The following is a 14,204-nucleotide window of genomic DNA, read 5'->3' as shown; positions in this document are numbered from 1 at the left end:
AGGAACAGAGGAATCCAGCGGGCCGGGCCCGGGGGAGAGGGAAGGGGTCGAGACGGACTCCCACCCGTGGGGGAAATCCCGACTGGCTCCATAACCCTCCTCCCCGCCTAGACCCCGGCCGCTTTCCAACAACGGGGGCGGGGGGGGGGGGGAGGTTAAAGCCATAAATTTCGGCTTGAAATAACACGATCGCTGCTTGCCCTCTGGAGCAGTTGGTTGAAGCTTCTGGATAGTCTAGCCCGGGTCCCTGCCGGGTGGCCGTCCCGTCTCCGCATCCAGACCCCTACACCCAGAACCCCGCATCCTGAGATCCGCATCCAGTACCCCGTACCCAGTACCCCACACCCAGACCCCTGCATCCAGAACGCCGCTCCCCGCATCAAGAGCCCCCGCACCCCATGCTCCGCATCCAGAGACCCGTACCTAGTAACCCGCACCCAGCGCCCCGCATCCAGAGACCCGTATCCAGAGCCCCGCATCAAGAGCCCCAAACCCAGTATCCCGCACCCCGCATCCAGAGACCCGTATCCAGAGTCCCGCATCAAGAGCCCCACGCCCAGTACCCCGCACCCAGGGTCCCGCATCCAGAGACCCGCATCAGGAGCCCCATGCCCAGTACCCCGCACCCAGGGTCCCGCATCCAGAGACCCGCATCAGGAGCCCCATGCCCAGTACCCCGCACCCAGGGACCCGCATCCAGAGACCCGCATCAGGAGATCCGCATCAAGATCCCCACACCCAGTACCCCACACCCAGTACCCCACACCCAGAGACCCGCATCAAGACCCCCGCAGTCAGTTCCCCGCAGGCAGCCTGCGGTATCTCCCTCTCCGCCCCCTGCTCGCGGAGCCGCCGATGCCTCCGGGAACAGAGGCAGGGGGTGAGCTGTAAAGGGGGCCGGGGTATTGCCCCCGTCAGCGGCGCGGGCTGCGACCCCCCCGGACCCTCCGCTCTGATGAGCGCTTTCTCCTCCCCTCATCCTCCCCCTTCGCCCCCCCCCCCGACCTTCCCCGACCCCTAACTCGAACCCTCACCCGACCCCTAACCCTAAACCCGCGACGGCCACACGCTCTTACCCAAATCCCCCGGGGCCAAGAGGGAGTCAGGAGAATAAACCCGGGGCGAGCCAAAAAGGAAAACTGCCCGGGAGAAGGAGGACAAGACAGCACTGGACAGGACGGGACAGGACGGTACGGGACAGGACCGGACAGGAGAAGCGATCAAACAAGATTCACTTCTGGGAAAATTGGCGAGACGGACCACTGTTCTCCCCATCTCCTGAAACCCTTCTGAGATCCCACCTCCTCCAGGAGGTTTTCCCGGTCTTTTTCTCAGCACTTTTGATCCTCTTTATTAGCACTTTTGCTCTCCCTACTTCCAGTCGCACTTTTTGTACTCGTCGTTTTACACTCGCTACAATTTGGGCACTTCTTCCTCCTATTTGTAAATGATTTTATGTCTGTCTCCCTCCCTGGATTGTAAATTCCTCGGGAACGGGACTCCTATCTTCTTCTTCTATTGTACTCTCCCAAACGCTTAGTGCAGTGCTCCGCGCCCACTAAATACGGGTGATTGATTGCAAAGACACAAAGCTGTCGACCCGCCCTCTCCGGCCCTGTTCTCTGAACCAGATTTCGAATCGATCATTCCAAAGCAAGCAAAACAATCCTCCCTCTTCCCGGCGCTTCTCCCCCTCTTCCCAGAGCTTCTCCCCCTCTTCCCAACACTCCCTCCTCCCCTCTAAAAAAACCATTTTTCTGAAGACCTAGGGATGGAGCCTGACTGAGTCAAGCCACAACGGTGACGGCGGCAGCAGGGGGGAGGTGGAAAAGAGGGAAAGGGGTGTTTGCCCATGTGCTTGATTTTATTGCTTTTTCATTTTACACCTCTTGTTTTAGCACCTGGAAAATTGGCACAGCCACCTCCCCTCCAGCCCATAAATCTTCCCCTTGATACGGGCCGTTTCCTTTTTTTTGCAAATGTTGGCAATCAGGTTTGCAAATTTCAAAATCATTCATTGTAAGCCTGTGAGGGCGATGCGGCTCGATCGTGGCACCCAGAAATTCAGCCTCCTTCCTCCTTATGAATAGCGCCAATCCCTCACCCGTACGCCTTACACTCTACCCCGTCCCTACAGGAAAAATACAAATAATAATAATAATGGTATTTGTTAAGCGCTTACTATGTGCCGAGCACTGTTCTAAGAGCTGGGGTAGATACAAGGTAATCAGGTCGTCCCACGTGGGGCTCACAGTCTTAATCCCTATTTTACAGATGAGGGAACTGAGGCACAATGACTTGCCCAAGGTCACACTGCTGATGAGTGGCGGAGCCGGGATTAGAACCCACTCCCAAGCCCGGGCTCTTTCCACTAAGCCAAGCTACTACGCAAATAAAATTGCCCGCCAAGGCCCCGCGATCTCGTCGCAACTTTAAGGACGGAATCTGCACCGAAGATGTGCCGGAAAATCCCGGGGAGTTTAATACCCACCCGCCTTCTCCCCCGCCGCCCCGGAGCCGGTCCCGGGGGCGGCCTGCTGGCTCGGTTGAGCCGGGAGGATCGGGGCCCTACGGTCCCGATTTAACCGGAGGCTGGCGAATCGTTCGGGCTCAACTCCACTCGAGAAGGGGAAGAGAAAAGCACGGGAGGAGATTGCTCTATTCGACCCGTAGTCCCTGCCTCATCCGTTCTATCCAGCAGATTAATATGTGCGTATATAGTTGTGGTTTCCAGCGGTAGTTCAATGGAGAGACAGACATCCCATCCCGGCCCCTAGGAGAGGCAGATTTTCCTGAAAAGGGGAATTTTAGAAAATCGGGGACCCCCGTTTCTAAAAATCCAATCCTTCCTCGCACGAGGTCTCGGGTGCCAGGGGTGCAGCGGACACTAGGAAATCCAGCCCGGGAGAGGAGAACGATCCGGGCACAAGAGGCCATCCGGGCCGGGCTGGACCTTCCGAGCCGGGCTGGGCCATCCGAACCGGACTGGGCCATCCGAACTGAGCTGGACCATCCGAGCCTGGCTGGACCATCCGAGCCGGATTGGACCATCCAGTCCTTCTTCCCCTAGCAAAGCCCAGGCGCTGCAGAAAGGGCCTAGGCTTTAGTCCAGGTCCCGACGCTGGTCAATCCCCTTCTCTAAGGGCGGACCCCACCGTGGACCCACAAACTTTCCGAATCGCCCCGCGAGAAACAACTGGGGCAGCGAAGGTCAAGAGCGGACAACGCCATGGCCCCGAACGGGACACACTGGCCGCAGGCAGGCCCGTCCGGACCCGATGTGAGAGCCACTGCCCAACCCGCCCCAGTCCAGGGGCCTCGATCCCCCTGGGGTCTCTCTCACACACACACACACAATCACACTCAGAGTAAAACACACACACAATCACTCACACATCGCACACCTACACTCACACCCACAATCGCACACTCTCTGGCAGCCGGGTCCCTGGCCGTCAATGTCCCCCGCGTCTCCCTCTGTCTCTGTGTGTCTCTGTGAGTCTCGGCCTCTGGAACGGGGAGGGGAGCGGGACTCGGTTGCCGGCAAGGGGGGTCCCAAGAGGCCGGTTCCCAGCCTGGGGTGCTCATGCGGGCTCGGTCAGTCCCCGGGGAGCCGCCGAGGCCCAGCTCCATCAGCCAGGACCGACCTGACCCTGCGGGGAGGCAGGAAGGTCCCCTCTCCTCCCCGACACACACACACACACACATACCCTCATACACAAATACACACACACACACACAACCTCCAGGATCTGCGTCCCCACAAAACTCCAGGAAGGGAAGGGGAATGCGCTCTGCCCGGCCCGGGGTCGACAAGGGAGGCCGGTCCTGGGAGAGGGCGGGAGGAGAGGCTGAGGTCGAATGCCGGACTGGCCCGGGGCTCCGAGGGAAGGAGGGAAGGACGGGGAAAGGGAGCAGGGGGCCGAAAGCAGCCGTCGGTGGGCAGACCCTCCTTGCCCCCACCTTGGTAGCGGTGACCTCTTTTTCCTCCTGCAAAAAGAGTTTCTCGGGTCCCGGGGGAAATCGGGGCGGGAGTGGCGTCCCCCAAGTCCCGGGTCGCTCGGATGCAAAATGGGATGAGGGGACAACGACTGCGAGCCCCACAAGGGACCACCTGATGACCTTCTAAATACCCCGGCGCTTAGCACAGTGCTCGGCACCTAGTAAGTGCTTGCCAGATACCATCGCCATTACGACGACCGCGGGGGCCTTACCGGGGTGCGAATGCAGGTTGATCCCGGCCGACAGGTACTTGGCCGGGGGCAGGGGGGCGGGCAGCCCCGAGGCCAGGTGCCCGGAGGAGGGCGGCAGGCGTCCGGCGGCCGTGGCGGCTCCGGCCCGGTGGCCGTCCATGGCCAGGCCGGACAGCAGCGGAGGGGGGATGTGGACAGACCGGGGAGGGCCAAAGTCTCGGCCATCCATCCTCCGAGAGCCAGCTTCCCGGCTGCCGCGGGTCTCTCCCGGGACCCTTTTCCCCCCTGCCCCGGATCAGAGGGGTTTAGAGCCCGAGTCGCGGGGAAGTCTCATGGTCTTCGGCCGGAGGACCGTCCGCTGCGGGCATCTCCTCTGCCTGCGACGGGAAGAGATCAGACACAGAAGCCGGATTAGACTTTAGCCGCCGAGCCGGCAGAAACCGCAGACCCCGAGTGGGGACCCCGCACGCCCCGCACCCGCCAGCCAAAAAACCCTAGAAACCCTCTCTCCTCATCCCCCGTTTAGACCGTGAGCCCGTTGTTGGGCAGGGACGGTCTCTATCTGTTGCCGAGTTGTCCATTCCAAGCGCTTAGTCCAGTTCTCTGCACATAGTAAGCGCTCAATAAATGCTATTGAATGAATCCCCGGAGGTCTCCGACTCTGGAAAGTCGACAAGGAAAATAAATCAAATAAAAGGACACTACGATTTAAATTTATGCTTTAAAAAACTCTTTCCATCTTCGCCCGGCTTTACTCTAAAATAAGAACAACGGCCGTTGTAGAGGCAGTCGGCCGGTCCTGTAAAGCGGAGGAATTTTCCCTTCTCCCCTTTAGCCAAGCTTTCAAATCTTGTTCCTTCCCCCCCCCCCCCCCTTTTCTCCAGAAATTCCTTCCCGGGATGAGGAGCCTCGCTTAGCTGCTCCTGAGCCCCGATCTACCCCGCCGAAATGTATTTTGTTTCGCAGTGTCACATGTTTTGGGTTTTAAAACTGTGAAACCTTTACTTCCAGAGATCAAAATGTCTCACTAAACATTTGCTTATTATCTGATCCGTAAAGTTTAATATTTAACCTTTTTTTAGCCCCCCCCGAGCTGATAAATTCGCAAGCTCCCATACCCTTTTCTTTCCTCATTTTACTTTAATGTGCTTTACTGAAGCCTACTTAAAAATATTTTTTTTCGGTAAAAGTTGATTTATTACTGAAGACGCGGTTCCTTTTCCCTCTACTATAACTGCGATTTGCTTAGATTCTAGAGGAGTCGCGACTCGGGTTGTTTTTTTTTTTGGTTTGGTTTGGTTGTTTTGTTTGGGTTGTTGGTTTTTTTTTTTTGGTTGTTGTTTTGGGGTTTTATTTTTTTTTTTGCCCAGAAATTAAAACCACGGGTTGGTTTCATTTTCAACAGAATTCGCAAGGAAATTCCGCAACTGGTTGGTTCGCAGATCGCTAGTAGTGGAGTGGGGGGAAAATGATAAAGATTCAATTGTGTCCATCGTAAAAGAAAGAAGCAAAAATGAATCCTTCCCATCGCTAACCTAACCGTGTTCGGAGATGGAAACCTCTTCCCCAGTGTTTGGTAAATATCCCTGTAGTTCCAGTTTAAAACTGTTTGTTTAAAAGATTTGTCATTTGCTGATTTCCTGGGGGAAGAGAGACTACCAGACTCAACATTTTTCTCTCCCATTAGATGGAAGAGACGTGATTGATTAAAAACCACAAGGATTCCTTAAACTTCTTCACCAAAAAAAAGCACCTCCAGCTATCTCTCTCTCTCTCTCAGTCCCCCCTCCACCCCCCCCCCCCAACACACACAAACCTCAATAACAAAAAATCCCTCAGAAGCTTAAAGGTTTCATATTAGGTAGGTAACTCTCAAACATCCAGTCTAGTTTGTCTTATCTCATGAGTAACTGCTCGCAAATTACTGGGATGTGTTTGCCGAATTCGCCTTTCCTTTCGAGTTGCACATAATTTAAGCTTAAAATATCCTGGACCAAAAATATCTATCCTCTAGCCCTTTACCACTGATCTTTTACCAACTTTGTTAATGGTTTCTTATTTTAACCTGGTTTTAGTTACAAGCAGCCCACCCGTTCCCTCCTCCCTCCCCCCTCCTTCCATTCTCTGGTTACCAGATGAAACATTTACTTTTTAAAATATAAAATCGCAACATCCTTGGATGCATGTTTTCCATCTTAAGCACAGCGTGGTGCTGCGCTTCACATGACCAAAAAAAATACATTTTTTTTAAAACCTCTGCATTTCAAAACATGCAGAGGGCAAAAAATGAAGAAGTTGAAACTTCTCATTCTGGCTTTTTGGAGGGGCCGATTTTCCATCTACGTTGCTGCTCTTAATACTCCCTACTTTTAGTCTTCCTTAAATGCAGTTAAAATGGCTGAATTCCGGCTTTTAATTAAAAACAGCCTGTAATCATAAAATGTCTCTCCTTCTCCCCACCTTCTCTCGTAGGCTGCAGCAGGAATGGAGAGGGATCGTTTCTAAAGAACTTCATTTTATTTTCCGGGAATCTGAAGGCGGGAAGAGGAGGTCTTGGAGGGGACTAGATGGGAAACTGGGGGGGGAAGAGGGAGGCGACGAGAGACCAAGAAGCCCTTCTCGGTTCTAGTCCCCAGAAAGGTTCCATGAATCTCACAGGAATGTAGCTAGGATAGAGGGGCTAACTTGGGGAGAAGGGAGTGGAGGAGACGAGGGGATCTGATCTTCCGAGAGAGGGGGAAAAAAAGCCCAGCCAACTAGAGAACTTAGCAAAAAATACAAGACTCAAAACCCTACCTGGTGGAGCGGATCGTCCGCTTCCCTTCTAACAATCTCGCTTCTTCGCCATCCTGTCGCTTTGCCCTCGTAGTTACCTCCCTCTCAGGAATTAGATCCAACTCAGACTTTTTGCCCGCCTTTCCTTTTTTTGGTATAAAAATGTCCTTTAGTCCGTCCGTTCGGCTCACCAACTCCGCCACCCCGGAGCAAAGAGGCGCCCGATCCCGGCTCGCTCTGCTTTCCTGGAAAATCCAGCTTTCCTTCTCCAAAGGTCCCCGCTTTTTAATAAAATCCAGGTAGCACTGGTTTAAAGAATCCCAAATCTCCATATACAGCCCGGGATTGGAAAAGGTACATTACACAACCCCCCTTTCAAGTTCCTCTCTCTGGATCTAAAAAAAAGGGGGGGAGGGGGAGGGGGGCAGGAGGGGGGGGGGAGAAACAACTCTTTAGCAATGAAACAAGCATTGTTCCTCCGCTCCCTCCTCCTCCTGGACTGGCCAGCCAGCGCCTCATAGTAAATCTCCCATTGGCTGCCCGGCCTGCCAATCACGCTCATGTAAACACTTTGGCCCTCAGCCATTCCTATAAAACCAATTATGGACCAAGGGGCTCGAGCGGTTTCTAGGCTCCCCCCGCCAGAGCTGAATGATCAAAACTGGCGGTGAGAATTTTTCGCGGCCGTTTCCAGGCAGCCCTCCCCACTCCGCTTACCCCCTCCCTGCCCGCCCTCTCTTCTCCCCCCCCACCCCATTCTCTCTCTCTCTCCGTCTAGGCTGACTGATCAAAATAGTAGGAGATGCTTGTAGCTGCAATTCAGTTCTTTTCATTCCGCTGTTCAGTGGAAACGCTGTCAACTCCCCGATTGCTGGGAACCAGCCTGCAGAAGGTGATTCCTTAGGGTTTGCAGGCTAAGGGAAAGGGAGGGAGGGAAGGGAGAGAAAGTTGTGGGACCGACTTCTCCCCTCCCTTCTCTGCGTGTCTCCCCTGTCCTCCTCTCTCTCCCTTCCCCAAACCCCTAAAATGTAAGTGACCATCCGGGCTAAGTGTAGGATCCCTTCTCTTTTTTGTCTTTTCGAAACGGCGATTCGTTCTCTCTCCCCGAATCCTGGAAGGAGGACAAGAATGAAGGGAGAGGGAAATCGCCGCTTTCCCTGTCCTGCTTCCTCCTTGAAACTCAGTGTCAGATCTCCAGTGATTTAATATTTTGGGGAGGCCTCAGCGGCCGGGTGAGTGTCTGTAATCTTCTAAAACGGGTCCCTATAGAAACGGGAAAGGGTGGGGGGGTGAGTAGGGTGTGAATGAGAAGAGCTTCCCTCATTTAAAACAATCTCGGACTAAGAGTAAAGGAGCCTAAAACAGATTACCCTAATTTCCACACACACCCCACCCCCAGAAAAAGAAATCGGAGAGGAAAACAGGATTTAAAATGGTTGACCTAGAACAGAATTCCTCCTTGTTACATTTCATTCCATTTGCATTTCTCTGCGGAGACTTAGGAAACCTTTCCACCTGCAATATTAAAAACTCTTGGGTGGCTTGCTTTATTTCCCCGCCATCCGCCTACAGCCCCGCACAGCTCCTCCAACCCCTTCTCCCAACTCCAGGGAGAGGAGGGGGGGGGCTGGTGAAACAAGGGGGAGAAAAAAATCTGTTTAGCTAGGAGGAAGCAAGAGCCAAGCCCGAAAACTGCTTTGCTAGCCACTCCCGAATGGAGGGAGGGAGGAGAGGGAGAAAAAAAAAATAAGATCCGAAAGCCAAATTCCCCAGACTTTGTACTTTCCATACTGCCCTTTCAGCATAATTTCTCTCACGCTCGCTCTCGCCTGCCTGGGGAAGAGAAGAATACACAGATTTTTTCGGAAAGGACAGAGCCAAGCGCCTCCAGAGAAAAAGCACATTGTCACCCTGCCACCCCTCTGCCCTCGACCTGGATGAAGCCCGAGTCACCTGAACTTTCAGGGCTCCAGTGTCCTTTGGGAAGCTGACCAGCTCTGCTGGCCTTTTTAACGGGGCTTCCAACGGCTGGGGGCCGGCGGCTATGTTTTATTTTTAAGAGGAAAAAAATGGGGGAAAACGACAAAGAGGTGTGCGTGCGTGTGTGTGCGCGTGTGATTACATTGAATTTAATGACTATCTTGGGGTTATGAGTTTTCTTTTTTAATTATTAAAGAAAAAACTAGTGTGGGGGGGGGTGGTGGGAGGGGACACAACACAACAAATCAGTTCAGTTTGTGTTCCCGGCCTGGAAAGGAACCATTGTTATTTGTTTTTAATTAAAACAAGAAAATCTTCTGTTCTTTGCCAATCCGTTTAACTTTAGGATTTCGACTTGAACGATTTATCCTATTAAAAAAAAAACTTTATAGAGGAAGGGGAGTGGTTCTGCTACTTAGAGGCCATTCCTTCTATTTTCTTTTTGGGCGAGGGGGGAGGGAGAGAGGTCTAATTTAATTCCAGTATAAATTTTTAAAAAAAAGTTGAGCCTCTGGAGGGCAGTTTCAAGTTACCCTTCGCCGAAGCCTATCGAGCTGGTTTCTAGGCTGCCCTCTTTTGGAAGCAGAAGATCGGTGGGGGGGGGGGGGTGGCGAAAGAAAGAAAGTAACTAAAATAGTAATGAGCCAAGGGGAAAAAGCAATGTCTATGTTAAAGAAGGAAGCGCTCTTCTAAATATCACCCTGGCACCTTCCGGACCCTCGGTGAGAGGACAGCGACATCGGCCGAGACCCGGCGAGGGACGGCGCCCAAATTAGCGGAGGAACCTCGCGAAGAAAAGAGGGGAGAAAAGGGGGAAAAGCTTGGGGTGGGGAGCTAAATGGGAAGAGAAGGGGAGGGAGGAAAAAGGAGGTGATTGCAAGGAAAATTAATGCAAGTCTGAAGCTTATGGCTGCCTGAACAGAGAATGCTGAGGGATTTTGAGTGGTCACTGGAGCAGCAATGAGTGACAGGCTCCCTCTAAGCTTTTTAAAAAGTACTGCTTTATTCCTTGAAAACCTTGCAGATTTCAAACCGAGCCCCCTTCCTCCCTCCCCCGCTCCCCCACCTCCACTTAATACTCACCGATGCTCAGCTTTGGGTGCGCTCCCCTCCTCCCCTACTCAAAAAAAGTGAGAAATGTCGTCTTTTTTGTTGTTGTTTTCCTATTCCAAAAAATATAGACCAGAGAAAAATAAGACGGGCTTAATCGCGTGATGGGCTGGAAAGGCACATTTTATAAATGTTTAATGTTTTCACACCCGGATGCTACAAGACGCTGTAATTGTGACGGTGGGGTATGTATGCAATAAATCATTTAGTTCCTAATAAAAATTCTGCCTGTTTGTCTTGAGTTTGCCAATGGCGCTTGCATTTTTCAAGTGTGTTTCTCATCAGTCGGCAAAGAGAATCTGCATTTCATTAAACCTGCAATTTCTCTGTTGATCAATCTCTTTTCTTCCCCCCACCCCTCCCGTCTTTTGTCACTGCCCCAAACCCCCCAAAAGCTTTGAGAGAGATTCAGGGAAGCGGCCCCTTCCTAACTCCCTGAGAGCCAGAAGAACCAAGGAATTATTTTTAAGAGCATTTTTATGTAATCAAATCGTTGCCTAGACGAAGGACTGGAGAAGCTGTTACCAAGGGAGGGGGTGAAGGGGGTGGGGGGAAAACGCCAAGTGGATCCTGTTAACGTTGGCTTCTTTCAGCAGTAAACAAGTTGGCGGGCGTGTTTATATAGGGTATAAATGTGTGTGTGTGTGCGTGTGTGTGTATAAATGTGTGTTAGACCTAGATCGGGCTCTCTCTAATGAAATGCGGCCTTATTTTGAAGCCAATGTTTAATTGCCTTGATCTTTGCCACCGATAGCGGAGTCACGACTGGAGCCTCGTCCTCTCCCCTCCTCCTCCTCTCTCCTTTTGGTGCAGTCTGCTTGGTAAACAGCAGCTGGGAGCCATCTTGTCGGGTTGGGTGGAGAGCTGGAGTCAGTAGCTTTGGGGAAAGACTGCTAAAAAGAATGATCTTGTCCTTGTGATTTTTTTTTAACGTGTGTATGGGGGGGGACTCTCGCGTGTAACGAACCAGGTTAGAGCGGCGATTAATAATTTAAACACACTGACATTTGCAGTCCGGACTACCCAGCTGCTTCCCTCCCTTCTACTAGCGTTGGCAGTTATTATTTTGGCTTGAGTCGCTGGATTTTTCTCCCCCCCCTTTACCCTGTAACAGTGTGTGTGTGTGTGTGCCCTTTCCATCCTCCTCTTTCCTCCCGCGCCCGGAGGTTAAATTTAAAATAGATTTTGCAGATTTTTTTGCTCCCTCTCCTTCCCCAGCACTTGGGGATGGACGGAGCCTGGGTCTTGCTTATTCCTTCTCCCGGTCGATTTGAAACCAGCCATTTTTCCCTCCCCTCCCCGCTTTTCAGGAGGCTCTGAATCTCTCGGCCCTCCTCCCCCCGGCTCACACGCACGCATTCCCTTTTCTTGGGGCGGGGAGAAGTTGGAGGCGGGGGGGGGGGAGGGGGGGCGGAGAAAAGATGTGGTTTAAAACTTTTTTTTATTGACTCTATGGAAACTCAATTGGGCTCGGCTGGCTGATTTTTTTCGCAGAGCTAAACCGGAGCTCACCAGGGGGAAAGGAAAAAAAAAGAAGAAGCAGCGACTCGCCCTTTCAGATCGTGGTCGCCCTCGCCAAATAAAGTGGACCGAATGAAAACGCGTTGGAGAAATCCCGACACCCCCCCCCCCCCCCCAACACACACACACTCACACATCTTTCCCAGGCTGCGTTAATTAGATTAGGTTTTCTTTTGTTTTGCTATTGACGGTTGGGTACAGTAAGGATCCGGGGTGCCCTTTCCTGGCCGAATGTATCACAAACACGTAACAATGCCCAACTGGCTTGACAAAATACTTTTCTTTTTTTCTTTTTAATCTAAGGACAATCCAACCTTGAGGCTTTTACACACGCACACTCCCCCCCCCCCCCCCCCCCCCCCGCGCCTTCCCGTATCCAGAAAGTGTCTCCCAGTTTTGTCGAAGGAAACGCGCCCTGCTTCCTCTTGTCCCTCCCGGCCGGTCCTGGGACGCGATAGGGATCTCCCGCCGCCGGACCCCCCCATCCCACCCGGCCCTTTTAATCACCTTGCAAGGAAGAAATTGAATAGGAGCCCCTTCCTCGCCCGCCCCGGCTACCCACCCGAGCCCGGGATCGCCCCCCCCTTCCCCGGCTCTCGTTGTAGGCCCAAGAGGGAGAGATGGGGGAGGGGTGGGATATGGGGAGGGGGCGGGAGATGGGGGAGGGGAGGCTGGGATCGAGCTCTGGATTAAGCCGAGCATAACACCCCACCCCCATTCCCACCCGAGCAAGGCAGGCGCTGGTCTCCTGGCTAAAACCCAAAGCCCCCTCCCCTCCCCACCCCCGTGTCCGGCCCGGCGCTTCTCCTCCGTGCCCGGCTGCGACAAGGGCGAGACCACCTTATTCGGTAGAAAAACTTTCTTATTTTTTGTTTTTTTTACCTCTCCCTCCTACCCCCTCCCCGCGGGTTTGTGGTGGGAGGGGGGAGGGTCCTCTCCCGCCACAGCGTCTGGTCGAGGCCGACTTCCCTCCGCGGCCGAGGGCCCGGACGCCTGGCTCCCCTCGCCCCCCCACCAGGCTCCCCCGGCCCCCCTGGTTCCCCCCGGCCTCCCCCCGGCCTGTTTCTTTGTTCGGGGCTGGGGCTCGGTAAGTGCAGCCTGCACCCGGGAGGATCAAAGGGTCGCCTTGCCTTGGTCGCCCCTAAGGTTGAGAATTCGATTCCGAGCGTAAGTCCCGGCGTTTCTCTGGGCTTTAGGTCCGGGGGGGCTCCGGGAGGGTGGTCTTCGTGGCCCCGGAGAGGGCAGGACCGGGGCCCCTGGGATGGGCAGGACCGGGGCCGGGCAGGACCGGGGCCCGAGGGTGGGCGGGACTGGAGCCCGTGGACGGGCACGATCGGGACCCGGGGATGGGCAGGACCGGAGCACGGGGAGGGCAGGACCTAGGCCCCGGGATGGGCAAGACCGAGGTCCCGGGATGGGCAGGACCGGGACCCCGGAGAGAGAAGGACAGATCGGGGCTTGGGGCGGGCAGGACCGAGGCCCGGGGATGGGCAGGATCGGGCCCGGGCATGGGCACGACCGAGGCCGGGGGGTAGGCAGGACCGGGGCCCGGGGATAGGGAGGACAGGGACCCGGGAAGGGCAGGACCGGAGCCCGGGGATGGGCAGAACCGATGCCCCGGGATGGGCAGGACTGGGACCCCGAGGAGGACAAGACCGACCGGGGCTCAGGGAGGGCAAGACCGGACCCGGAGATGTGCAGGACCGAATCCCGGGGATAGGCAGGGATAGGCAGGAGCGGGCCCCGGGCATGGGCAGGAGCGGGACCCCGGAGATGGGCAGGACCACGGGGGGAGGCGGGCGGGCTCCGGTGTCGGCATCACCCGCTCGTGGAGAAGACCCGAGGAGGCGGCGGCCAGAGCGGGGCAATCCTCCTGCCGATGGACGGGAGCCCCGGCCGCTGGCCCGGGGAGGCGGGAGCGGGGCTGTGGATTGTTTATTACAGGGTTGGGGCGGCGGCAGTTAAATGGCCCTTCGGCTCTGGAGGAGGAGGAGGACGGTGGCCGTCGTAAATCTTGCGTTGGATCAAGCCAGTCCTTCCTTACTGCGCCCCCGCCCCTGTCCCCGGTGATCTCCTTTTGTGAGGGGTGGTCGGGGGGCTCCCCCGCCCCCGGCTCTCCCGGCCTGGACGGCCTGCTCGGCCCTGGGTTCGGGGGCGAGGACAGAGCTGGCCCTCCGGGGTCCCAGGGTAGCGCATTATCGGGGCAGGAGGAGCCTTGGATTCTGCTACTACTGCTGGTCCAGGTGCAGGCATATAACCGCGCTTGGGCCGCGACCCCTGCCCAAGGCTGCTGGGGGCTGACCAGCCCCTGCATCGGTGGGCTCAGCTCAGGACGAGCAGTTATTTCCTTACAAAGGAAGGAAAAAAAAAACTTTCCCAAAGACACCCCCACCGCCCTTCCCGGAGGCCCCGGCCTCCCTCCCGGGAAGCGAGGTCCCCCGTGGGCGGGCCGAGCCGGGGACGGGGGGTCGCGGGGTGATCGGGGCTGAGCGGGTCCGCACAGCTGCCCGTCGCCTCCCCTGGTCCGACCGGGATCTGTCCGAGGAAGAAGACAGGGAGGCGGAGCTGCCTGTCCCCCCTTTCCCAGGACCCTTCCTCCATTTCCCACTGCGATCCCCGACTCCC

General features: G+C 55.2%; 1 protein-coding gene and 1 long non-coding RNA gene across 10 annotated transcripts in view; one reads left to right on the top strand and one right to left on the bottom strand.

The window, feature by feature from the left end:
* The window catches only part of TNRC18 (trinucleotide repeat containing 18), a 111,820-nt gene extending 104,454 nt beyond the window's left edge, over nt 1-7,366 (bottom strand). For all 9 annotated transcript variants that reach the window (XM_029054808.2, XM_029054775.2, XM_029054793.2 and 6 more), the window contains exons 1-2: nt 6,990-7,366; nt 4,215-4,570 (exon numbers count right to left, since the gene is read on the bottom strand). In XM_029054808.2, coding sequence (XP_028910641.1) covers nt 4,215-4,422 — 208 coding nt within the window. In that variant the 5' untranslated portion in view covers nt 4,423-4,570; nt 6,990-7,366. The remainder of the gene's footprint in view (nt 1-4,214; nt 4,571-6,989) is intronic.
* A 128-nt stretch (nt 7,367-7,494) lies between these two features.
* Nucleotides 7,495-10,299, top strand: LOC114807938. The gene is made up of 4 exons (XR_003755938.2): nt 7,495-7,635; nt 7,747-7,860; nt 8,087-8,200; nt 9,624-10,299. It is a non-coding gene; the product is annotated as an uncharacterized LOC114807938 (long non-coding RNA).
* Nucleotides 10,300-14,204: the final 3,905 nt, after the last annotated feature.

Source organism: Ornithorhynchus anatinus, chromosome 2 (genome assembly GCF_004115215.2).
Source record: "Ornithorhynchus anatinus isolate Pmale09 chromosome 2, mOrnAna1.pri.v4, whole genome shotgun sequence".
NCBI lineage: Eukaryota > Metazoa > Chordata > Mammalia > Monotremata > Ornithorhynchidae > Ornithorhynchus > Ornithorhynchus anatinus.
The sequence above is the reverse complement of the archived record's forward strand: the minus strand, read 5'-3'. Positions and strand labels throughout refer to the sequence as shown.